The sequence below is a fragment of the Pelodiscus sinensis genome, chromosome 32 (genome assembly GCF_052426305.1).
Source record: "Pelodiscus sinensis isolate ZL-2025 chromosome 32, ASM5242630v1, whole genome shotgun sequence".
Lineage (NCBI taxonomy): Eukaryota > Metazoa > Chordata > Testudines > Trionychidae > Pelodiscus > Pelodiscus sinensis.
This window is the reverse complement of record NC_143083.1, coordinates 15386288-15413663: the sequence shown is the minus strand read 5'-3', so window position 1 is coordinate 15413663 and position 27376 is coordinate 15386288. Positions and strand designations below refer to the sequence as shown.

General features: G+C 45.7%; 1 protein-coding gene across 1 annotated transcript in view; it reads right to left on the bottom strand.

Moving 5' to 3' along the window:
* Window positions 1–27376, bottom strand: part of LOC102448720 (uncharacterized protein KIAA1958-like) — a 38988-nt gene that overhangs the window by 6000 nt on the left and 5612 nt on the right. The window contains exon 2 of the mRNA XM_075902613.2: window positions 285–367. Within this exon, the coding sequence (XP_075758728.1) occupies window positions 285–287 (3 nt within the window). The 5' untranslated portion in view covers window positions 288–367. The remainder of the gene's footprint in view (window positions 1–284; window positions 368–27376) is intronic.

Genomic DNA, 27376 nt, shown 5'->3' with positions numbered 1-27376 from the left:
AGCCAAGTCTGCCATCGTGAAATTAATGGTAACCATTCACAACTAAAAAAATAACTGAATTTATAAATCATTCCCAAGGTGTACAATGGCTCTGTGCAATAACTTCATAATTGTGGTATATAATAAGTATATAATCAAACAAACTCAAAACTACTCACAGGACAAACAGCAAGGAGTGTTATATAAGTAAAAGGGCAAAACAATTTTTAATTCACACAAATCTATATTTAAACAAATACAGTTGAACGTCCATTGACCTACGGTGTATTTTAAAGTGTACTCACCATGGTTTTATCTGATGGAGTATATGTTCAGTGGAGGTTCCAGGGGTAAATGTATATTTCAGCAGTCCTTCCTTTCACAAAACCTACAATAAGAATCATACATATTTTTTACTTTTTTATTTTTAGAGGCAAGTTCCACTCCAGTAAACTTTTCAATATTCACTAAGCACAAACTAAATAATCCCAGTCCTGGAAATACTTCACTAATGTGAGCAGTACCATTGAACTTAATTGGACCACACAGAGGAGGAGTTACTCATGTCAATTTAAAAGAAACTATATTAATTAGGAAAACAGATTTTTTTTTTAATTTAAATATATTTCTGTACTACTGGAAACCTACACACAATAGCGCTGTGATGGGTCTTGTTTAATTCTTCAAGCTGAGAAAAACCAGGAAAAGAAACATAAGCAATTAAAACCAAATTAAATTTTAAAATTATTTAACTTTTAATAATTAAAGTTGCTAGCTACATAAGTAAGGAATTTTTTGTGTAATTCCTATTTATCCCAGTAGACTCAGGTGCAAATTTTAAGAGATTCTTCCTCCACACAGGCTTTTCTGAAAATCTTAGCCTTATTTCATTAACGCCTGTATGGGAGGATCAAGAAGAGAATCCTTCAAAGTTACTGTTAACGAGTACATGATAGCCGAGTCAAGAGGGTTTATTCCGGAAGTGCCTGTCTTCAAGCACGCTTTCTTGCCTACAATGGCTCAGTAAGACCTGAAGAGGAATTCTGTGTAAACTTGTCTCTCTCTCCAACAGAAGTTTGTCCAATATCAATATTATCTTACCCACCTTGTCTCTATGATGGCTTCAGACGCCATCCATCTACCAAACTCTGCCCCTGGCCCCCTGCTGAGCTCAGGGCCTGGTTTTGGGCAGCAAGGCAAACACAGCTGGAAGACTGACAGCAAGGAGTGCTGGCTGGAGAAAGGAGAGATCCTCTCCAGGGTGTCTGGGGGCTCTTCAGGGACACGCGCCCGCTGGAGGTCTGAAGATGGTAAGCTGCCTGAGGCTCGCCATGGCGGAGGAGGGTGGGAAGCTGCTAAAGCAGGTGTACAGACTGTTTTACGAACCTCTTTCTCTGATGCTAGGTGAGTCTTGTTGAGATTAACCGGCCGGTCGGGTGAGAACGCGGAAGGCCCACAGGCTGCCCAAGGGCCCACGCTCCCAGCCGGGCCTGCGGGGTAAGCACGGTTGATGAGCCCAGGGCCTGGACTGACAGCGGAGAGGGGCCTGATTCTGCTGCACGTGAGCTATTGGCTGGGGCCTGGCAGCTGCAGCCCTGTACCCATAAAAAGCAGGCTGTGGGGGGAACCAGGGCATCAGTGGGGCGGGCAGCTGGGGCAGAGGGGAAACTGGAGGAAGTCGGGGCATATGGGGCGGGGGAGGAGAAAGGAGAACCCCGTCCCTCCCCCGACACCCCCTCACCTCCCGCAGGGGCAGACGGGCCGTGCCAGCCTCCCGCCCGGCCTGGCTGCAGCAGGGAAGCGCTGGGGAAGAGGCCTCTCCTGACACGGCAGCCTCTGGCAGCGAGGAGGAGGAGCTGAGGGGAGCGCTCCAGCAGGGCTTTGGGGGGGAGCTGCTGCACGGTCCGGACGCCGTGCCGTCGGCCTGAGGTGCAGCACACACCTCCAGCGGGGGTGGCAGCCACGCAGGCCTCCCCGGGCTCCTGGCAGATGTGCCACCAGCGTGACCGGAAGGGAGCCCAGGGAAGATGAGAGAGTAGCTCCCTTGTGCCGTCGCGGGGCTCTCCCTGGGACTGCCCAGCGCTGTGATATGGGCACCTGGCCACTGGAATAAGAGGCCAAGCACTCAGAAGAGTGCAGAATAGAGACACGTTTTACCAGTCCACAACATCCAAGCAACGCCGATGCCACGCTGGCGCTGTCTAAGGCGCCGAGCTGGCAAGGCACAGAAGCCCACTTTTAAAGTTAAGCAGGTGCTTACATTCCAGTGACCCAAAAATTATCATGTGCTTTGCTGAATTCAGGGCCTAAATGAGGGGGAGAGGGGGGATCAAAGCAGTGTGGGAGACTTTAAACATACCGGGCAGAAAGCCCATCGTCACATGGGGATTCTAGGCTTTTAAAAATGGCCTAAAATAATTAATCAAAAATAACAAGAGAGATCTTGTTCCAGATGAATGCGGACAAGGGTCAAATAACCTAATGACAAATACCTGTGTAAGCAGGGGATGAAAGAACGCTTCCATTTCAGCTTGTGGGAAGGGGAGAGAAACCCTGGGTGTGTCTATGTAAATACATTTTGCCCCTGCTTTCCTCAGCTCTGTTAGCTATTCAGCAGAGGGAGTGGAATTTTGCTCATTGTAATCAACTTGGCTGGTGTTTGGTCACAAAGTGTGTTAATACAAATGGCAATATCTGTAATTTTGTGGGAATACAAAAGAAGAGAGTCAGTACTTAACCTGGCACAAAGGAGAGAGAGACTCTGTCAGTGGAAAGAAACTTGGATGGACAGAGGCTCCACTTCCGGAGGCCTGGGAGGTTAAGCTGGGTAGGGTAAGGCAATGAGTTAGCAGGCTATAGGCCTTTAAGATGTGAGGTGCAAGACTGCTTCATTGACAGAGCTAAAGATAGGATCCATAAGGAGTCTGTTTGAATAGTTAAATTTACTGCAGTGAATGCTGGAACTTCTTGTGGCTGGATTGGGCTTTGAGCCAAGAGCAGCAATCACTGGCTACATCTACACTGCAGGCTTCTTGTGCAAGAAAGCTGTGTCTAGACTGGCCAGTTTTTCTGGAAAATCAGCTGCTTTTCCGGAAAAACTTGCCAGCTGTCTACACTGGCTGCTTGAATTTCTGCAAAAGCACTGACTTCCTACTGTAAGAAATCAGTGCTTCTTGCGGAAATACTATTCTGCTCTCATTCAGGCAAAAGTCCCTTTTGCGCAAAGCTTTTGCACAAAAGGGCCAGTGTAGACAGCTCAGATTTGCTTTGCGCAAAAAAGCCCCAATCGCGAAAATGGCGATCAGGGCTTTTTTGTGGAAAAGTGCATCTAGATTGGCACGGACGCTTTTCCGCAAAAAGTGCTTTTGCGGAAAAGCGTCCGTGCCAATCTAGACGCTCCGTTCCAAAAATGCTCTTAACGGAAAACTTTTCCATTAAAAGCATTTCCGGAAAATCATGCCAATCTAGACGTAGCCGAACTGTTTTGCGGAAGAGTTCTTGTGCAAAAGGTCTTCCACAAGAGCACGTCCACACTGCCACGTGCTTTTGTGCAAGGGTGCCCATGACAGTGTGGACGCTCTCTTGCGCAAGAAAGCTCTGATGACCATTTTAGCCATAGGGGTTTCTTGCACAAGAAATTCATGTTGCCTGTCTACACTGCCTTCTTCTGGAAGAGCTCTTGTGTAAGAGGGCTTATTCCTCGTGGGGAGAGAAATAACTCTTCTGGAAGAAGCCCTGGTTTCTGATGCTATACTGTAAATTTACTTGCACAAGAACGCGTGTGCAGTGTAGACACTCTGCAAGTTTTTGCGCAAGAACAATTGTTCTTTTTTTTGCGCAAGCACAGCCCTCGGCTAGCCTGAGGCAGCAGCTCCACACACTAAGTCCTAATCTGATGCCCTGCCGGCACTGCTTCCGGCCATCCTTAACCTCAGTTCAGGGTCCACTAAGTGTGGACATGCTAGTTCGAATTAGCAAAACGCTAATTCGAACTAGTTTTTAAGTCTAGATGCGTTAGTTCGAATTAGCTTAGTTCGAATTAACTAATTCGAACTAAGTTAGTTCCAATTAGTGCTGTAGTGTAGACATACCCTCAGAGTTCTTTGAAGGGGTTAACAAACATGCGGACAAGGGGGATCAAGTAGATATAGTATACTTAGATTTTCAGAAAGCCTTTGACAAGGTCCTTCACCAAAGGCTCTTGTGTAAATTACATGGCCATGGGATAAGAGGGAAGGTCCTTTCTTGGGTTGAGAACTGGTTAAAAGACAGGAAACAAAGGGTAGGAATAAATGGTAAATTTTCAGATTGGAGAGGGGTAACTAGTGGTGTACCTCAAGGGTCAGTCCTGGGACCAATCCTTTTCAACTTATTCATAAATGATCTGGAGAAAGGGGTAAGCAGTGAGGTAGTAAAGTTTGCGGATGATACCAAACTGTTTAGGATAGTCAAGACAGAAGCAGACTGTGAGGAACTCCAAAAAGATCTCACCAAACTGAGTGATTGGGCAACAAAATGGCAAATGAAATTTAATGTGGATAAGTGTAAAGTAATGCACATCGGGAAAAATAACCCCAACTATACGTACAGTATGATGGGGGCTAATTTGGCTACGACAAATCAGGAAAGAGATCTTGGAGTTACTGTGGACAGTTCTCTGAAAACTTCCACACAGAGTGCAGCGGCGGTCAAAAAGGCAAATAGGATGCTAGGAATTATTAGGAAAGGGATAGAAAATAAGACCCAGAATATCTTACTGCCCCTGTATAAAACTATGGTACGCCCACATCTTGAATACTGTGTACAGATGTGGTCTCCTCACCTCAAAAAAGATATTTTGGCCTTGGAAAGGGTTCAGAAAAGGGCAACTAAAATGATTAGGGGTTTGGAACGGGTCCCATATGAGGAGAGGTTAAAGTGACTGGGACTTTTCAGTTTAGAAAAGAGGAGACTGAGGGGAGATATGTAGGAATAAGAGATAGTAGGAATAAGAAGTAGGAATAAGAGATCCTCCGGAAAAGAAGTAGGAATAAGAGATCCTCGGGGCCAGTGTAGACGCTCTTTTCTAAAAGCCGGAAAAAAGCGGCGGACATTTTTATTTAAATGCCGCGGGGAATATTTAAATCCCCCGTGGATTTCCCTATTACGACCTGTAAAATTAGCATGCCCCTTTCGGAAAAGGAGCCAGTGTAGACGTAGCCCAAATGAAATTAATGGGGAGCAGGTTTAAAACTAATAAAAGAAAGTTCTTCTTCACACAGCGTGTAGTCAACCTGTGGAACTCCTTGCCAGAGGAGGCTGTGAAGGCTAGGACTATAACAGAGTTTAAAGAGAAGCTAGATAATTTCATGGAGGTTAGGTCCATAAAAGGCTATTAGCCAGGGATAAAATGGTGTCCTTGGCCTCTGTCTGTCAGAGGCTGGAGAGGGATGGCAGGAGACAAATCGCTTGATCCTTGTCTTCAGTCCACCCTCTCTGGGGCACCTGGTGCTGGCCACTGTCGGCAGACAGGCTACTGGGCTAGATGGACCTTTGGTCTGACCCAGTACGGCCGTTCTTATGTTCTTTGTTTGTACAGCTTCCTGCATTTGTACAGATCTTAAAAATGTCCTTAAGTGACATTTGGGGTTTTTTTTTTAATTCCTTTTTCCTCTCCTTTCCTAGTAGTCTTGATTTGATTCTGTTTCTCTTTAGTCTTTTAATGTTTATTTCTCACTTTTAGTTCAAGAGTCAGGAATAAGGTTAGCAAATACACAGTCTGGGGGCATTTTCACCTCTTGACAAGACAAAACGGGAAACTGGAACAATCCTAGTAAGAAAAGCAGGATTTAGAGCACTGTTCACTTAGGCTATGTCTGCACTACTAGGTTATTTCGAAATAATAACTTCTGAAATAATGATTTTGAAATAAGCTTATTCCTTTTTACAAGCAGGAGTGATTATTTCGAAATAACAGGCTTGGTAGTGTGGAGGCTTCTCTTGTTATTTTGAAATAACTCCCCCATGTCGACATGCCCTTGGCTTAGTCCTATGAGAGACAGCCACTTTTCCCACTGCATGTGCCAGCTAGTAAATGCTGTAGTAAATGCTCTGCTAGTAAATGCTACTCCACAGAAACCTCACTGTTTGGCCTCATACATTTTGACAGAATTAGGCACTGTCTTGGTTTTTACTTTTGTCAGAATCCAGATCCTCTCTGCCACAGGTGCTGTGATTCTCTCCCATGCTTGTTACCGAGCCACTATTCTTGCAGTGTGGCGAAGCTCCCGGAGGCAATTATTATTTTAATTTATTTATTAAGTATGACAGAGCTGGCATAGGAGTGCCTAGATCTAATAAAATGTAATCAGGCACTAAAACAGATGTAGTATGCGGAGAAATTAATTACAAAATATTCAATTATATAAACAGAGCCTCAGCTTTTACCACCCTGAGAAGGAGCATGAAGGAAACAAATTAAAAGGAAACAAATTATGGAGCAGCTCATCAAACACTTTTACTAAAAACACTAAAATGTAGAAAATAACTTTAAGTCCTGATCCTGCAAACACTTACATATGGGATGGGAGCAGTTGCACAAGGGAAAACTTGTGCAATATAAAATTACACACACATTTGCAGAACTGGGGTCTTATTTTTGCATAGGGCTTTCATCACTCTTGGACTGCTAGGCTCCAGTTCTGTACTGTACATGAGCATGCTTCTGCAGAGCTCATTGCAGGATTGGGGCCTTGCTTTGTTCTTTATACCCATATATGCAAATAATCACTCTTCCATCACTGAAGAACTGGAAGACGGATGCAGGATGTCAAAAGTGCATTTCTCAAAGACACTCACGGTGTTCTTAACTCACAATTTTAAAAAAATCTCATAATATTTGGTCTTCTTCCTTAAAGCTCCAGCTTCTAGAATCATGTCCTTAGCTTTAATTTATTTAAGTACGTGTCAGTCCTTAGAGCTGCAGAAAAACACTTGAGCAAATAAAGAGAACGCATAATGTGTAGGCTTTTATGCAAAAGAATCATGATAGGGTGGCGCTTTGTCTCATGATTCTTGAATGGCGGAGCTGGCAAACCTGCCATAGTAATTTGTTTCTGAAAACAAGATAACTTAAATTTAAATTACAGTTAAGATGTGTTTTGTAGTTTACAATTTAGGGGCAAAGTCTTGTTAAAATGTAGCTAACAAACCTATGCACTAACAGATTTCCTCCAGCAGAGTGTGCTACACTTTTAATAATTGCTAGGAAGGGCCAATTGATTTTAGTCATATTTTAGGCTTACACCCAACCCAGACAGAAAGCACTCCCTTTGTGTGAGGGGCTGACTGAAAAGCATGTTTACCCATCTCCCTTTGGCCTAGGCTAATGAAGAAAACAATGTTCTGATCCTGATTCAGAGACAATCTTACTCTGAATCCATGGGCCACTTTTCTCCTAAATGTAAACTTGGTAAGGGTAAAAATACCCTCCCCCAAAATGCCGTTCTCTAGAGCTGCAAAAAAACCAAAACCAAAACCCACCCCACCACACACAAAGTACCACACACCTAAAAATATCAATAATTAATACAAAGTCCTAAACTTAGCTTTCCTGGCTGTGCTTCAAGAAGCTTGCTATATTAATGCTAAAACACCAGTACAATTCTAGGTTGACTAATAGTATTATTGCAGCTGAATTCAGTAACATTTCCATTTATAAGCCTTCTATGTGACAGGTTTGTATCTTAGTTCTTTTGTACCTGGCTGAAACTTGGCATAAAAATTCCTCAGTGGAAGACTGCAGATTTTGTCCCTTCAAAAAAATCCCTTCTGAATTTGGAATAGGCATTTATGTCTTTTTTTAACAATGGTTAAAAATCACTGCATTATTCCAATTCCAGGTAATGGTGAGCATTTTTTTAATAAAAATTCCTCTAAAAATACTGAAGTAACATAGGCTACTTCCCTAGTAATATTAATGAAGAAATTAAGCGGTGCTTTATATTGGAGGTAGCACACTCCAGTGCTAAGGGGACTAGAGTGGGAGCTTTGAGCCCCGCGTTCTAGTCCCAAGGATATGCTGTATGATCTTGGGCAAATTACTCTTCTCCACTCCTCTGTGCCTCAGTTTTTCTAAATAGAATATGCAGGTGTTGCCCTATCTTTCAAGATGTTTTGGACAAAGAGTGTCCTATTAGTTATTAAATGGTGAAGATGCGCCTTGTAACGAAGCCTTGTTGAGACATTGCCATTTGAATTGTAAAACACAACACACATCTTAACCATTAAGATCACATTCTCTACTAACCCGACTTTCTCCAGGGTTTTGCCTTTTTAGAGAACTTTGGGTATGTCTAGACTGCAGGCTTTTGTCGACAGAAGTTTTGTTGACAGATACTGTTGAAAAAGCTTCTGTCAACAAAGAGCATCTAGACTACAGCCAGTTCCGTCGACAAAGCAAGCCGCTTTGTCGACATGACAGTGTAGACCCATGGTCCCCAACACGGTGCCCACGGGCGCCATGGTGCCCGCGGGGGCATTTGCATGTGCCCGCCAGGTGCTCGGGGCTGGCCTGGCCCCGGGCACATGGCGCATGGTGAGCGCTGGCCCCAGGCGCGCGGTGCTTGGGGGGGGAGGGAGCGCCGGCCCCGGGCGCATGGCGCTTGGCGGGGGGAGCGCCGGCCCCGGGCACATGGTGTTTGGCGGGGGGAGCGCCGGCCCCGGGTGTGCGGCGCTTGAGGGTGGGGGCGCCGGCCCCGGGCGCGCGGCCCTTGGAGGGGGCACTGGCCCCGGGCGCGTGGCTATGGGGGGGGCCCCGCCCCCGGGCATGCAGCTATGGGGGGGGCCGCCCCCGGGCGCGCAAGTGTCCCCGCCCCCTGGCGCCCGGCGGGCGAACAGCCACGCCCCCTGGTGGGGCTCGTTCCCTTTTTAGCACTCCCATGGGTGCACAGAGCACAATGATGAGGTGGAACGGGGGACAGAAAGCACTCAGAGGAAAACCAGATGCTTCTATGAAAATAGTTTTCTGGTACCTAGAGGCCTTTGAGGCGGCAGAATTCCTTGTATGCAGTGAGTCTCCTCTGGAAAGGATTTGGCTGCCCAATTCTGGCACTGAGGACAGCACAGGGAATTTTCAAAGCGGACTGTGTGTGGGAAAGAGAAGTTACTCACCCTGTGCAGTAACTATTGTTCTTTGAGATGTGTGTCCCCGTGGATGCTCCACAGTTGGTGTTGGGCTCGTCCTGGCACCACAGATCAGAGACTTTGAGAGCAGTGATCAGGTGGGCTGCGCATGCGCGAGCGGAGAGCGGCGCTCCCGCCTTTGAAGTAGCGTGCACAGCCTGCTTCTCCTCCGTTTCTTCTTTGACATCCTTGTGGGCTGCTATTATTGCCCGAAGGAGTGGGGAGGAGGGTGGGTAGTGGAGTGCCCCCGGGGACACACATCTCTAAGAACAATCGTTAGTGCACAGGGTGAGTAACTTCTCTTTCTTCTTCAAGTGATGTCCCTCTGGGTGCTCCACAGTTGGTGACTGTGTAGCAGTGCCCGTTGAGATGGGCGATGGGCTTCATGTAATTGCTACAAACTGTGGAGAGAACTGCAGTGGCTACCGTGGTGTCTGTTGTGGAGCATGGCGGAATAGCGTAATGCTTTACAAGGTGTGATTAGACGACCATGTCGCTGCTCTGCACACTTCCTGGAGCGAGGCTCCCTTTAGGAAAGCAGCTGATGTCGCCATGGCTCTGGTAGAGTGGGCCCTTGGAGTCGCTGGTAATGCCCTATTCTGGAGCGAGTAGCAGGTGGTAATGCAGGATGTTATTAGCTTTGATATATGCTGAGAAGACAGTGGTTTTCCCTCGGACCTTTCAGCCAGGGATACCAGCAATCTTTGAGATGATCGAAAGGGCTGAGTCCTATCAAGATAGAAAGCAATTGCCCTTCTGACGTCCAGGGTGTGTAATATGGTTTCTTCTCTGGAACGGTGCGGTTTTGGATAGAAAGTGGGAAGGACTATCGGTTCATTGATATGGAATTCCGAGCTCACTTTGAGTAAGAAGAACTGGTGTGGCCGCAGAATGACCTTATGCTTGTGAATGGAGGCAGAGCTGCGAGTTCGCTGACCCGCCTTGCAGAAGTGATTGCCAGAAGGAATGTTTTCATGGTAAGAAAGGTAAGTGGTGCGGTTGCCATTGGTTCAAAGGGTGGTCTTGTGAGCAAGTGTAGGACCAGTTCTAAGTCCCACGTGGGGAAATGGGTTTGCGAGGTGGGTGAAGGTTCTGTAGATCTTTCCAGAATCTTTTTGAGATGGGGTGTGCAAATAAGGAAAACCCATCAGTTGGAGGATGGAAGGCCGTAATGGCGGCCATGTGCACCCAGCGCGATGACATGGATACATTTTGTTGTTTCAGGTGCATGATGTACTCCAGTACTTGGTGGGGTGGCGCTCTGGGTGGTTCGAGTGCCCTGTGTGCGCACCACTGTGTAAAGCCACTTGTATAGGTAACTCGTGCATGTCGTTTGTCTCCTGCTATGCAGTAGGGGATTTTTCTCTTGCTGGGAGTACTGTTTCTCAGCTTCCGAGAACCAGACAGTTACCATACTGTCAGGTGCAGCATATTTGGTTGGGGATGGAGTATTGACCCTTGGTTCTGGGAGAGCAGATCTGGGAGGTTTGGAAGTGGGCAGGGAGATTGTAGAGACAGGTGATAGAGACATGTGAACCATGTCTGTCAGGCTGGGGCCTGATCACACAAGCCCCGTCCGTCTGTATCTTCCAGAGGACTCTGGGAATGAGAGGAATGGGTGGGAAGGTGTATAATAGGTTGGCCCCAAGTGAGAAGCTGGGCTCTATGCCCACTCTCAAGCAGTACTGGGGCATTTGGAGTTCTGCCTGTTGGCAAAGAGAGCTATCTGCCGTCATCCCCACCGGTGGAACAGCTTGTGGGTGATCTGATCGTGTAGTTCCCACTCGTGTTCTGTGAGGAAGTTGCGGCTGAGGGTATCAGCCATAGTGGTCTTGTCTCCATGGTAATGTTGTGGTGGATGCACCAATTCCAAAGCCTGAACGCCTCTGCGCATAGCGACTGGGATCTCACCCCCCTTGGCGGTTGATGTAAAACATAGTTGTCATATTGTCGGTGAGGATACACATCAAAGAGTCTTGGGTGTATGGGAGGAAGTGCTTGCATGCGTTATGGACCGCTCGAAGCTCGAGCAGATTTATGTGGAGTCTGGACTCGTCTTTGGACCATTTCCCTTCTACAAACTGTTGTTGTAAGTGTGCACCCCATCCTATCAGTGAGGCATCCGTAGTAATTTGTTTGGACAGCTGGTCCCCGTAGAAAGGCACCCCCTTGCAGAGGTTCTGTACCTGGGTCCACCATTGTAGGGAGGTGAAAACTTTTGGGGGAGGTGAAACGTGCCTATGGAGCTGATGGCTGGCTGGTGTGTACACTGAAGAGATCCAGTGTTAGAAACACCGGAAGCGCAGCCAGGCATGCAGGACAACATATGTGGTAGCTGCCATGTGCCCCGTAAGTTTGAGGCAAGTTATGATGCGTACCGTTGGGCTGGTGGTAACGATCGTAACGAGGTTTTTATATTGTCAAAACGGTGGTTGGGGAGATAACAGCTCGAGCTGTTGTGGAATCTATACGAGCCCCTATGAACGCCAGAGATTGTGTGGGACATAGTATGGATTTCTGCTAGTTGATAATGAAGCCCAGTGACTGAAGCGCGGTCCTCATGAATGCAGTCATGTCTCTCATGGTCCGTTATGAGGGACCTCGGATAAGACAATCATCTAGAGAAGGGAATTGTGATCCCATTGAGTCTGAGATTATTGTGGCGAGTGTAACCATTTTGAAGGGTTGCCTGTGAAGTTGTTTGTTTAATTGGCAGTGGGATGCAGGCTTGTGACCCATTGCCGTGCTGGTCAGCGCCTGTGGTGGTGGCATGGGTGCAGTCGTGACCCAAGGGATCTAGAGTTAGTGTGGAATACTGGAGGGTGACTGGAGCTAGCCCTGTCCGTTCTCAGTACCCTTGGTGAAGGTTGTGCCTTAGGTTGGCACTGTGGGGGGGACTTTGAGTGTGCCCACGGCGAGCCAGGTGCCATTAATGCCAATGGTGCCTCTCTCACCACAGGGCCCTTGCTAGGTGCTCTTTTTGTGGTAGCTGCTTTCGAGGGCTGTTTAGAGCTTGTTATTAAGGAAGTGCCTGGCTCATCTCCTTTGCTAATTCTTGAGGGGAGAGAGCGGGCTGGTGAGGGTCTAGTTTCCGAGATGAAGGGCTTGGAGGTTTGCCCTGAGGAGAAATCATGCTCGAGCCCTTATTGCCCCCTTGATAATTAGGGGGGTCCAGGGCTCTATCCTTAGACTGCGTGTGCACTGTGAGCTCTCTTTCCTTGCAAGCTCTTGTTGTCAGGCTACAGCAATGGACCCATTTCTGAGGTACATGTGTGTCTCACAAACAGCGTAGACATTTGCTGTGGGCATCAGAGGCTGGCATACATTCTCAGCATTTGCTGCATCTTTTTTCTTGAGGAGAGTCTGGCATGTCTCCCAGAGGGTAACTATAGTTGTATGAGCAGCGTTGACTGCTCGTGGCTCACTGGTTCTTGTCTTTTTTTTTTTTTTGGCTTGCTGCAGCTTGCCACTGTGCGGCGGTAAAAGCTGGTGGCGGCTTTTTTTTTTTCCTTTTCTTTTGCTGTTTGAAGAGAAGGAGTCTTGAGTGCCTCAGGACTATCTATGTTGTTAAACAGCTTCAGAGGGTAGCCGAGTTAGTCTGTACAGGGTAAACTTAACAAACAACCCTCAAGTGGGATCTTGAGCACAGCCCACTTCTTCAGATGACCAGAGTTGAAACTCAGGTCATCTGAAGAAGTGGGCTATGCCCACGAAAGCTCATGATCCCATCTACATGTTTTGTTAGTCTATAAAGTGCCACCAGACCATTCATTGTTTGTTAAGTTTATGTTGTTAAAGTGCTTCTGATTTGTCTTGCATAGCGTGCTGAGGAGCAGAGAGTTGAGCTCCGTCTGTGGCTGAGGGCGGTGAAGAAGGAACTGAGGAGAAGCAGGCTGTGCACGCTACTTCTAAGGCAAGAGCACCGCTCTTCACTCGCACATGCGCGTCCCGCCCGATCACTGCTCTCAAAGTCTCCGATCTGTGGTGCCGGGATGAGTCCGACACCAACTGTGGAGCATCCCCTGGGACATCACTTGAAGAAGAAGGGCACTTTTTCTTGTTCTGACCTCAGCACTGAATGCCTAGGTCTGCACAGCCTCATGTCATAGAATCATAGAATAGTAGGACTGGAAGGGATCTCGAGAGGTCATCGAGTCCAGTCCCCTGCCCCCATGGCAGGACCAAATACTGTCTAGACCATCCCTGATAGACATTTATCTGCTCTTAAATATCTCCAGAGATGGGGATTCCACAACCTCCCTAGGCAATTTATTCCAGTGTTTGACTACCCTGACAGTTAGGAACTTTTTCCTAATGTCCAACCTGAACCTCCCTTGCTGCAGTTTAAGCCCATTGCTGCTTGTTCTATCCTCAGAGGCCAAGATGAACAAGTTTTCTCCCTCCTCCTTATGACACCCTTTTAGATACCTGAAAACTGCTCTCATGTCCCCCCTCAATCTTCTCTTTTCTAAACTAAACAAGCCCAATTCCTTCAGCCTTCCCTCATAGGTCATGCTCTCTAGACCTTTAATCATTCTTGTCGCTCTTCTCTGGACCCTCTCCAATTTCTCCACATCTTTCTTGAAATGCGGTGCCCAGAACTGGACACAATACTCCAGTTGAGGCCGAATCAGCGCAGAGTAGAGCCCTTTGCATTTGTCTTTATTAAATTTCATCCTATTTATCTCAGATCATTTCTCCAATTTGTCCAGGTAATTTTGAATTATTACCCTATCCTCCAGATTAGTCGCAATCCCTCCCAGCTTGGTATCATCTGCAAACTTAATAAGCGTACTTTCTATACCAATATCTAAATCGTTGATGAAGATATTGAACAGAGCCGGTCCCAAAACAGACCTCTGCAGAACCCCACTTGTTATGCCTTTCCAGCAGGATTGTGAAACATTAATAACTACTCTCTGAGTACGGTTATCCAGCCAGTTATACACCCACCTTATAGTAGCCCCATCTAAGTTGTATTTACCTAGTTTATTGATAAGAATATCATGTGAGACCGTATCAAACGCCTTACTAAAGTCTAGGTATACCACATCCACTGCTTCTCCCTTATCCACAAGACTCATTAAACTATTAAAGGAAGCTATCAGATTGGTTTGACATGATTTGTTCTTTACAAATCCATGCTGGCTGTTCCCTATCACCTTGCCACTTTCCAAGTGTTTACAGATGATTTCCTTAATTACTTGCTCCATTATCTTCCCTGGCACAGAAGTTAAACTGACTGGTCTGTAGTTTCCTGGGTTGTTCTTATTTCCCTTTGTATAGATGGGCACTATATTTGCCCTTTTCCAGTCCTCTGGAATCTCTCCTGTCTCCCACGATTTTCCAAAGATGATAGCTAGAGGCTCAGATACCTCCTCTATCAGCTCCTTAAGTATTCTAGGATGCGTTTCATCAGGCCCTGGTGACTTGCAGGCATCTAACTTTTCTAGGTGATTTTTAACTTGTTCTTTTTTTATTTTACCTTCTAAAATTACCCCCTTTCCACTAGTATTCACTATGTTAGGCATTCCTACAGACTTCTCAGTAAAGACTGAAACAAAGAAGTCATTGAGCATCTCTGCCATTTCCAAGTTTCCTGTTACTGTTTCTCCCTCTTCACTGACCAGTGGACCTACCCTCTCCTTGGTCTTCCTCGTGCTTCTAATGTATTTATAAAACGTCTTCTTGTTTCCCTGTATTCCCGTAGCTAGTTTGAGCTCGTTCTGTGCCTGTGCCTTTGTGTGACACTTCTCTCTAGGGGGAGCGATTCATTGATGTGAGGGAGGGAGGGAAGGTGTGAGGGAAGCCTAGCCCTTGCAGAGAGACTGGAGGGAGCTTGGAAAAAACAATGGGGACTTGGGGCAGCCTGTGGATGAGGAAGCTTTGTTGTGGTCAGGATGGTGAATGGGCAGGGGAGCTTGAGACAGCCTCTTGGGGGAGAGGTCCCGTCTAGAGCAGCCTCCCATACTCTGCCCTTTACTTCCCTTCCCATCTGCTTTTCCCTCAACCTATGAGCCTCCTCCATTCTGTTCTCCTCCTTCCCTGAGCTGTCACCTCTCCGCTGGCCACCACTGTTTTTATCTCCTCTGGTTGGGCCGTGCCCGCAGCAGGGCGGGCACTGAGAGTGGGGAAGGAAAAAGGCCCCCTGTCCTTAATGCCAATGCCCCCACACTCTCTGGATGCCGACTGATCTCAGAGGTGTTGGGTAGGACCCTGGGCCGCCTTGCAAGCTAGCTCCGTGCCAGGCTGAGTTGTGCACCTGGCTGATGGGTACTTGGAACCTTCCCTGTCATGTGATGCTTCTGCATTCTCCCTATCTATAAATGCCACTGCTTCCCCTCCGTGCTCCAAGATCACCAAGTCCCTTCAGCAGCCCTCTCACAGGACAACCAGAGCCTCTAGAGAACAGTACAATGGCCTCATAACACATGCCGTGATCGGAAAACCTTGGAATAAATAGGGGAGGGAAGGGGATTGGTCACTGGCCTTCAGAAATGACAAAGCAGCTTTCCCATGGGCTTCTCAAAGGATGCAGGGTGAAATGAGAAGTGATAGGGAGGCAGTTTCTCCAGTGGATGGCCAGCGTTTTCAGACATGCGCAGAGGAGTGGCACTAATAGGAATTCTTAAAACTGGTGCTTAGCTGCGCCCAGACTGCCTGAGCACACAGTGCAGGGTGGGTTTTTCAAAAGTGCCTTTGCAAAGTCCCTGCTGTGCTCTGAACAGAAATGCCCATGAGGCGCATATTCACTTATGTAACTGATCACTGTACATATGCCAAGGAGGCCTGTATCGTCAGTGGGGAGCAAGCTTCTGGAAGATCTGCCTTTCTGTCTTCCCCCTTCAGCTCATCACACATGTGCTGGTGGATGGCTTTGGGTGGAGCCTGTGGATCTGTCTGACCCATGCCTCGGGTGAAGAATGTCCTCAGAAGTGGACAGGCCCTTAGGAGGGTATAAATACCTCGACCTCTGGCCCTTTGCTTGCTGTCTTCTTTCCCTGAGATGGCTCATGAAGCTCAGCCCCAGCATGGTTAGATACGACACCCTTTGGCTTTCCTAGCTCTAGCCGAATCTCAGCTCTGTCTTTCCTTCCCTGTGCTAATCTGCAACTGCCTCTGTAAATCCAGTCTGTCTGTCTTTGTCCATTCATGTCTGTCCTCCTCTTGTATGGGTGTGCAGGTGAAGGAGAGGGTCCTCTCGCTGTGATTTCTGTTTTCAGCTTGACACAGACTGCAGAGCAGCCTATGAGCAAACATTGCTCAAGATTCTTAACCTGCATTTCCTGATTTAGAGCTTGTCTGCACAAGAACGTTACACTAATTTAATCCTGAGATGAGTTTAAACTAATGGAGTGCGCAGGCCTGTGCAGGCATTCTTACTTTGCTTTGAGTGCTCTGGGAGAGTTTGCAAAAGCGACAAGGAGTCCTATAGCACCTTATAGACTAACAGATGTATTGGAGCGTAAGCTTTCGTGGGCAAAGACTCACTTTGTCAGATGCATAACGAAGTGGGTCTTTGCCCACGAAAGCTTATGCTCCAATACATCTGTTAGTCTATAAGGTGCTACAGGACTCCTTGTTGCTTTTGCAGATCCAGACTAACACGGCTCCCCCTCTGATACTGGGAGAGTTTGTTTTCTTTTGTTTTCCAGGTTAGTTTAAGATGATTGAGAGCAGGTTTATGTAAACTCAAAAAGCCTGAAATCAATGTCCATCCAGGGATGTATAATGAAATCAGTTTGAAAATATGATTTAGCTAAACCAGGTAGCATCTTCCAGTGTAGACATGACGACCTGTGAGGACCTGACCAGCCCTTCAGTGTCCCAGTCCCTTCTGAAAGTACAGTTTGGCCAACTGTTCTGACTGACTTTTTAGTGTTGAGGAAGTGTGTAACCAGCTCACAAGTACAGAATTGAATACACTGCTATTGTAAAATGTAGACTATTTAAATATAACTCTTATGGTCTGATTTTAAAATCATTAAAGCAAGGCAATTCAATTAAACTAAAATTAATTCATCCTCCTGAAGAACTAAGTTAGCACCATCGCCTGGGCAAGGGCACCCTATTTTCTGAGACACCTGCTCTTTATGGGTATAGGATTTAAAAATAATAAACTTCATGATTTCAGCTATTTCAATCTGAAAATTAGGTGTTGTAATTGTATGGGTCCAGACCCAGAAAGGCATTCTGGGAGAAGTGGCAAGGTTATTGTGTGTGGGGGAGGGGAGTTGCAGTACTGCTACTAAGATGTAAAGAAATAATAAATCCTGTAACCATGTAACCAACAAAAATTCTATCAGTTACATCCGCGTTTCTCAAACTGTGGGTCCCGACCCCCCGGGGGTCACGAGCAACTTAGAGGGGGGTCGTGATATCACAAAGTTTGAGAACCCCTGAGTTACATGGTTAACCCCTCCTGGCCCTGTGGGGCTGCTGGCACTCCCAGCCCCACGGGGCTAGGTACACCAAGAGCCCCATGAAGAGTTTAACCAGTGGAGTAACTGATAAGCATTAAAATATTACATCCCTAACTGCTACCCTTATTACTGCATTTTTGCTGGCTGGAGAGCAGCAGATACTGTCTGGGATTCTAGCCCCAAAGACGAAACTGTCATCAGCAGCAGTGCAGGAGTAAAGATGGCGTGGCATGGTATTGCTATGCTTTCTCTTCTGCACTGCTGCCTTCAAAGCTAGGCCCTTATCAGGAGCTGCCATTCTCCGGCTACCCAGCTCGGAAAGCAGCAGTGCAGAAGTAAGGGTGGCAATACTGTGACACCCTTAAAATAACCTTGCAACCTCCTGCAAATCCCTTTTGGGACAGGACCCTCAATTTGAGAAACACTCCTCATCTCTGTGAAATCTGAATAGTACAGGGTAAAGGCACACAAGATACTAGATTTCACGGTGGAAGAACAGATTGGTCCATGACATGTTTTTCATGGCTTGCAATTTGGTAGAGCCCTAGACGTACTATATTAAAGATATCATTCTGGTGTTTGGATTTTTGTTTAAATTGCTGTTTATGTTGCAAAGTTTAATCTTACTGATCTATGCTGTGCCTGCAGAACATGCACAAGCATGTAATGATGTATGCAAACTAGGAAGCTGACCTTACAAATGACAATTGTGCATACATGCACACATTCATTGATGCAATTGTGTTGTTTTGGGCACCCAGAATAAACCTTTATGACTGATAGTTCAGGCCCTATTGTGTAAGTATTAAGTACCTCCTGCATGGTGCTGTCTTTGTGGTCACATTACACCCATCGCCATAGTATGTGAGCATCTTAAACATTCAAAGGAATATGATGTTTTCCATTCCTTTGGCTGTTGAAATATGAGTGCCCTCAGTTCCCACTGACTTTAGCAGCTTGCAGGCAGGGGTGGCAGGTTTGTGAAATTTTAGTGGTGCCCAAAATGCCCAGAGCCTGCATCCCTCTCCCACTCAAACTAATCTCTTTCCCCTCTGCCCCGCCTAAGGCTCTGGGTGCAGGCTTTGGGCTGGAGCAGGGGACTGGAGGAGGCACAGGCTCTAGGATGGAGTTGGGGATTGGGGTGCAGGGTGCAGGTTCCGGGAGGGAGTTTGGTGCAGAAGATATGGGATGCAGGTTCTGGGAGCAAATGTGGGTGCAAGAGGGTATGAAGGGTGCAGACTCTGGGTGCTGGCTCTGGGAGGGATTTTGGGAGTTAGTGGGGGAGGGAGTTTGGAGGCAGGACTGGGGGTAGTGGGAGAGTGTGCAGGCTGTGAGGGAGTGGGGGTGGACAAGGAGGTGTGGGGACCATGCTTTCTTGGGGCACCCCCCTCTGGCAGTAGCTCTTGGAGTTGTGGAAGGCACTGCTGTCTGCTTGCTGCCCCACAGTGCTCTCCCTCCGTGCATCCTCCTGCCCCGCCTGCCACCCCTGGAGGCCCCCATCTCTGGGACTAAAGCGACCTCCTGTGCTCACTCCCTGCAGCCTGGGGGGCCTCTGTGCACAGGGGCAGCAGGTGGAGAGCTTGGGTGGAGCCCAAATAATATGCTGCCAAATTAGAAATTTGCATTACGCTAACTTTGGAGGAGTTGAAAATTCTGCATAAACTCAATAACATCAATGATTCCTTGCCCTGAGGCCATCCGCAGCACTCACTCTCAGAGACTGTGAAATGTGAACTTATGGCCGGCCTCTCTTGCATTAGACCCACAGTTTAATTTGTGTATGACACAAGCCATTTCTCTTAATGCACTTCCATCGAGATAGTTTAATTATCAGTCCAAAATTGGAACATTAGTTCTCAACATTTTTCAGCTGAAACATAAGCAAGTCTTCATGCCACAACAGAAGAACCGCATAGCTGTGGGAACGAAGCACCGCTGTGTTTTTCCATTGCATAACAGCCTTCAGGAACATATGAGCCGGCAAATAGTAGACGAGCTGCATAATCATGGCACTGATAAACCAATTGAATCTCAGCCACTGCCACTAGGGAGGTTTAATTCAGTCCCAGTATTCTTGCCTTTTAAACTTAAGTGGCATTGGAACAAACATATTTGATCCAAGTAGGAAATCACTTGGAGCTTGATGTTTATTAGAGGTTAAGACCTTGGAAAATGAAGTCTGTATTAGTCTGCATGACAGTGCAGGACTCGTGGCAGGCACGGTATACACAAGGGCTTGGTATCTGAACTCCACTACTCTTTTGGACATACTCGAGTATATTTGTTATTATGTCAATAGAGATGGTTACTACATTGTGCTTCATTAGCACATGCTCCAAGGGTCCCTAACTCTACAGAGATCCTTAAAGGACTTCACAGCTACACAAAACTGCACAACTCTCACAGCGGTGTGCCTTGTTTCCCATGGCAGGTGTAGAGATTACTACAACATAGAACAGCCTTCATGGGACTGATACAAGGAAGAGAGAAAGCACCATAGTCGCTCAGCAGGTGGGAGATCACTGGCATGAACTCCTCACCTCACCCTCCCAGGAATTTACAGGTCCATTCCAGGCACTTTCTATGCCTGCCTAGCCACCATCAGGTTTACTCCGGGCAGTCCAGAGCCCGTGTGAGGGGCACAGAGCACCCCACCATTTCCTCTAGCAAAAGGTGCTGTCAGTATTTATATTTGAGACAGGTGATCCTGACTTCATATTGATGGAGTTTACTTTTTGCACCCAACTTAAGGATGAGTGTGGTGCATCATATAATTCAGTATCTGATGAGGTGCTTAGATGGCATGGTAATGAGGGGGCGTGTAAGTAGCTAATAGGAGACCTCCTTTGATGGAACTAAAAGAACTGATTGTAACTTGGTTGATATAATTTCATGGTGTATATTAAACAACCATATGAGAACTCTTCACACAGCTATGTAACTGAAGTGTGTGTTCCAGGATGTGAGCTTTCAAGCTCAGAACTAAATCCTGCTCCTGAATCTGGTGCAGGGGACGAAGTGGTGAACTGCCAGATGCATGTTTAGCATGGAATTGTTCTGTCCCATCAGAGCAGGATGTCGCACAACACATGTTGCTGCGGATGGTACATATGAATGTACTCAGTCAAAACCTAGGCTTATCCCTTTTCCTGTATACCACACCGCTTCAGAGCACAGTACACAGCCATGCGTGGCATGGAGGCATTATGTTTAAAAAGGAGAAAACCAGTTGCCCGTATCCTACTTAATTAAGATAAGGAAGTGCAGGATTTAGCCCAAATACCACAACAATGGAATGTACATTTTCCAACCTTGCAATTGTGTAGTAACTGACAATACAATAAATCAGTGCCATAAAAAGGCCATTAATGATTCAGTGAATGTGTTCAGAGAAAACGCAAAAGTTCATTCTCTAGAACAGATCATCAGTCTCTGGTTATGAAACTTATTAGGAAAGGCACTAGTGCTTTCCCTCTGAAAAGACAGTATCAAGCATGTGTTTTTAAAAATAAATTTCACTTCCCCTTTAACAATATTCCACCTACATACTTGAAACACCATTTTAAAAAATCCCAAACACATCATGTGTTCAAAAGCTGCTTGAGAAACGCTGAAAAGAATGTGCCTAATCAAACCCAATAAATTTGATAAATCAGTGAAGATTTCATTTTAAAAGTTCTGTTCTTAGTTACTTCAACTAAGAGCAGCATTTGTCTCATGCTCAGAGCAAAATTTGACATCTTTAGACAATATAATGAGCAGCTTGCAGATATATTTGTCTATAGACACAATACACAAGGAAATTCCTTGTATAGGGCCCAGTTTCATTTACATTTAGTGAATTCAGAGCTTAAAATTAGCCTGTTGTGTCATCTAGCATCTGTGTAATCCCCAGTTAAATAGCAGATACAGGTGGAGGGGAAGGGTGTAATCTGCTGCCACAAGTATACAGGTGATGAGCTAGCATTTCAGTGAATGATACTGCCTTCTGACAGGTGAGAGATGGAGAACCCAAAGAAATAATGCATGAGCTTTAACTCTGAGTCATGTTACCCTTCTCAGTGGTAGCCAGATACTGTTTCATCTACCACTCTGATCACTTTCACACTGTCAGCTTGTGCTTTCAAATGTTGAAATAATTCATATACCTCAATAGCCTGCTAAAAGGTTTGGGGGAAACTAGGTTCTCAGAATGACTGAAACCAATCAAGCCCTAGGGTTCTGGGGCTTGAGTTTCTGCAAGAAAACACAGAGATGCTGGGATTCTAACCTGCATTAGGACTCCTTTTTTTTTTTAAAGGAAACTGGCACCCTCATTAGAGGGTACTAAAAAATATAATTGATGTAGACAAATGGACCAGAATACTATTTCATTTTTAACAGATTGCAGCTACAGGGAAGTGACTCATCTGTGCTAATCTTTACTTGAAAAACTGCCTCCTGATCAAGTCTAGCTTTGCAAAGGAGAACAGAAAGAAAAATTATGTTTATTGCTCTGCCCTAGGACAGCACACTGAGATGTGCTTGCAAGGAGGGATGTTTGTATAAATAAATGTTCATTCTTGACTGTGGAATGCAAGCTATGCTGCAGGGTTGGAAACAAACCACTGTGTAAAGCAGAGGCCAGGATAAGGGAAAGACAGAGGGACTGCAGGGAAGAAATTCACATTCATTTTTAGCAATTTAGGAGAGTTTCTCAAGGACTTTTGATATTTTTAATTATGCTGTCGAGTCTTCTCCAAGAGCAAAAGTCACCCTTTTTTCAGGGGACTAAAGAGAAAACAATTAAGAAACTTAATGCAGACCAATGTAATGGTGGCGGTATGGGAGACCTAGCTTCGGCACAGCTTCAGAGCTCATGCTTTGCGGGCAAATGGACCTCAGATGCATTGTACAAATCCTGTGCGAGGGATAGTGGATTACTAGAGTGTTAGGGCCCAATCCTGTAAATACTACTAAGATAACTACGTGAGTAGTCCAATTGCATTGAACAAGGCAAGGAATGGATGAGTTCATGCTGTTGCTATTTGATCAGAGAATTTCCTGCAAGGCTGGGAAGCAAAGCTTTGCTATGTTTACACAGGCAAAGTTAGGACCTGTATCTTTGCAATGGAAAAAGGCCGAAACTAAAATTTATTTTTTTAAACAAAATATTTAATTCTGCTGGAAAGCATTTTTACAATTTAAAAATCATAGAAGCTACAGTGTTTCTTTGTTTGTGATCTTTCTACTAGCCTTGCTAGTGCACTTTTCATAGATATGCCATTGAGAAGGACTTGATGAAATACCCACTTACCTTCCTTACTGTATATATACAGGGACATAGAAAATATTGTAGATAGTGTATATATTTCAGAGATGTGTGTGTCTGTTTATTTGTGAGTCCGTCTGTCTGCGAGTCTGTTTGTTCAAAAATTTCTCCTAAACAGTACTAGGTAGGACCACCAAGTTTGGTTTACAGCTTCCTTTTATCTTAACTTAAAGCAAAGTCAGGGTTTGATTGTGCCAAGAAAGCGGGATGTGCCTGAAATTCGATTGTTTTCCATAACACAGAAAGGGGGCTGATAGGAGGGACGTGATACTGCAGAGTGACCACAGGGGGCAGCGAACACAGGCGGTAGCTATTCTGCAGAATGACCACTGGAGGCAGTAGCACCAGGAAGGGAGTGGCCAGCTAGGGACAGGGCTCACCATCTTGCTGGCCACCAGCCCAGGTAAGTGGTTCTCTTATCCCAAACCCTTCCCCCACTTGCTTTGGTCCCAGTGCTGGACCAGAAGGGGGGGAGGGAGAAAGCCCCACTAGCTCCACCCCCTGGAAGCAAAACTGGAGCTGGGCAGTGCATCCGCCTCTCCCCGCAGGCTGCTGCTCCCAGCATTGCTGGGCTGTCCAGAGTGGCTGCGCCCGGGATGGCCTGTGTACCTCTGCCCCCCTGCACCAAGCCCAGGGAGCATCGGTGGGAGGCCTCCGCAGCCACAACCTGACCCCAGGCCAGACCCAGGCAACACCAGATAAGTCTTCTAGTATAAAAATATTATAGTTCCTTCTATCTGGCCTGATTCTGGTTAGATCTGGCAGTGGACTAGAATGCACTCCACTTTAGGTCTGAGTACAAATATTACCAAATAGTAAGGGAGCAGTTTTGTAAAATCCCATTTAATAGGTTAATCGGTTAAACATAACGTAAAAAATTAAAGGTGGGCAAGGGGGCATTAATGAGGCAGATAAGGTTGAGGCTTCTTGGTTAATCCATTAACCACTCACATTCTTAATACCTACTCGAAGTAACTGAAGTACATTGGGAAGATGCCACTCTTTGAGTGCTAATGAAGAGAAGACAAGGGCAGCTATGGGTGCTTGTACAATATATTCAGTTTAATAGGAACTTTCATTGTATTACAGTTAATGGAAAGTCACAGAGGAGGTATTCAGCACCTCAGCATAAATCAGTCATGAAGGGTATGAATAATTTAGTGATAATCCACACAGCATGTGCTATATGCAAATTCAAAAGGGGCAGTATCTTGAAGCCAACAATTTTATTGTTTCATTTCCTTCAACAGATAGCAGATGCATGACAGTGTAGTAAGCAGGAATATTCAAACAAAATCATGGAAAAAAGACTTTAAAAGGAGCTAACAAATTGCTTTTTAGCAACAAGACATTATTTGAAAGAGTTGAGACACTGCAAAGTGGGGGAACACTACTGTATATTAGGTCACCATAGCAAGGTCAGCCTCTAGAAAGATGCTTTTTGTCCAATGTAGCTTTCCACAACACAGTTATAGGGTTCCACTGAGATGAAAAATGGGGAAATAGCCATGAAGGACATTAAGGGTATGGGGAAGGAGATGGGCTGAAATTATTAAAACAAAATTGAGAAAAAGAACAATGTCAGACAGAGGAGTTAAACTGACCCATATCTAACATGAAAACCAATATCTGTATGATCTGGATCAGTCAATAACAACGTTAATTCCAGTACACATACATTTGCTGCCATTTATTAAAATAATAAAAAAGTTGTGGGGCCAGAAGCCTGCTGTTATTTTGTTTTCTTCCATACCATTATCCTGTGAATGAATTTGGCACATCAGGGTGCATCTACACAGCACCCTAAACTCGAAATTGCGTATTTCATTTTTAATAGCTTATTCTGAAATTTGGTGTGTCTACATAGTGCCAAATTTTGAAATAACATGCTATTTCAAGACATCCCTTAGCCCTCATGGAGCAAGGTTTACCAGGATGTCAAAATTAGTACGCTCATTATTTAAAAAAATATTTTGAAATAATGGGCGGCTTGTGTAGACATGGGGTAGCTATTTTGGGATACCATCCGGAATCCCGAAATAGCTGTGCAGTGTAGACATATCCTCATATATTTTAAATGTCCCATTTGCATGCATTGAAATGACTGGATCAAATTAAGAAAAGGTTCTGGTTCCAGTGCACTAAGGCATAGTACCATTAAATTTTGATCTATGGAATTATTTTAATTCCAACACACACAAAAGGATACTGAAATGCACATTACAAGGGGCACACTCAATCTGTTAATATGACTCTTTCATAAAACTGAAATGAATATTCCCAACTACAACCTAACTTGGAGGGGGCATGGGCAAACAATATATCAACCCACTCAGAAACCTAGCACTGCGTGGTAGAAGAATTTTCTGAATTCAACAGCCAGGAAATGGCTGGTTCATTCTGCACAGGAAATGAGTCACCCAAACGCATCCAAGAGGAGCAATGAAGACAGGAAAGAACTGAAACAACATGAACTGATAAGGACGAGAATAGCATAGACCAGTGGTTTTCTACCTTTTTTCATGTGTGGACCCCTAAAATTATTGAGGTATAGACCCCTTTGGAAATTACAGACCTAGTCTGTGGAACCCCAAAGGTCTGCAGACCACAGATTGAAAGCCATGTGTTCTGAGATACAGGCAGTCCCCGGGTTACATGGATCCGACTTACATCAGATCCCTACTTACAAACGGGGTGAGGCAACCCCGCACTAGCTGCTTCCCCCCAGCAGACCAAGGAGATGCAAAGCTAGCGCCCCTCCCCAGCAGACCAGGGAGACGCAGAGTGGCTTTTCTCAGCAGACACCTCATCTTGAGAATAAAGGACTGAGGGAAGTGAGGTGTGGGAGAATAAAACTGAGCTCTGGAGAAATGTTTGGCTAGAGTTTCCCCTACAATATGTACCAGTTCCGACTTACATACAAATTCAACTTAAGAACAAACCTACAGTCCCTATCTTGTACGTAACCCGGGGACTGCCTGTAATGACAACTTTTCACAGACCCATTAAACATAGTCTGCAGACCCCAGGGGTCCATGGACCATAGGCTGAAATCTACTGGTATAGACAGCGCTCTCTCATTTTGTAACAGATTAAAAATGGGGAAGAAAATAATCACTAGATTCTGTAATTAAACTTGGAATTTTCATTCACTCAGTTTTATTCACACAAATTATATCTTGGTCTGATTTGACATCGTCACATTAACCCCTACCCCACCCAAATCAAAATTTATAACGGAAACACTAACGGACATCTCCAGTATAATGCTTGGTGGTCCAGTAATTAAGGCCCTACTTGAATTGCAGGATGATTGCAACTGAGTTGCAGACATGCCATAGAAAATTGCTGAAAAGTAACGATGGATCTTATTATTTGGAGTAACAAAATCCATTATTACTTTTCCATGATTTTTCACTGTCTGCCTCCTGGAGCTGAGCACCAAGGCTCCTGCTGTCAGACACTGGCACTGAGAGCAGGGGCCCAAGTCTAAGAATGGGAGTGCAGGGCTGAGGGCAGGGTCCCAGAGCTATGATCAAGAACATGGGCTGAAAGTAGGAATGTTAACAGGTAACAGATATTTGGTACCCAAAATGTAGCCCCCCCACCTGTGGCCCACTGTGGGTGGAGGGCTGCTCCAGCCCTGCTGGGCCCCCATACATGTGCTGGGAGCTGGGAGCCATGCGTGGGTCCGGAAGCAGCAGCCCCACACCTAAGTGGCGCCAGAACTGGCAGCAGCTGTCGCTTCTAGACCCAAGTGGGCTAGGGACGGGCTGCCTTACGTGGGACCAGAAGCAGCCGGTCTGGAGCAAACCCTGCTCGTGGCATGGGGAAGAGGGGGTTACTCCAGCCCACGTGCCCCCATTTAAATCAGTTAACTAGTTAAACTTACCATTTAATTGATGAACTAATTCAACTGAATTTTACATCCCTAGCTGAAAGTGAGGGCTCCCCCAGTTGGGCACGCAGGGCTAACAGTGGCTGCTCAGGGCTGACACAAGGGGTCCCGCTGTCAGCCCCAGGGCAGCTAGGGCCCTTGCTGTCAAGCTCATGCATGCAGGGCTCCTGCTGTTAAAGCCTAGTATTATGGATTTCCATAATATTGCATGTTAATGCAAACATTAATAGCGCTGTTATTAACTGATCCCTGAATAGGGCTGCCAGCTGGTTTCAACACAAATACTGGGCACACTTGACATTACATCACAATCTACATTACATCTTATTTTCTCAATTTGTTTCCCACACAGAAAGCTAAAATACTGGACTGTCCAGTTCAAAACTGGACTCCTTGCAACCCTATCCCTTAAAGACAAGTAGCAGGATATACCAGCTTTCGGCCAACAAAGGAATTCCATTATAAAAGTCTATTTTAGGGAGTTCTTAACCTGGTTATAAAAAAATTCACTCCCTGTTGACACTTAATATCAATATAAGGGTCTCAATTCCAAACCCAATTAATTTAGTAATACTGTGTTGTTAGCTACAGTTACAGAATGCA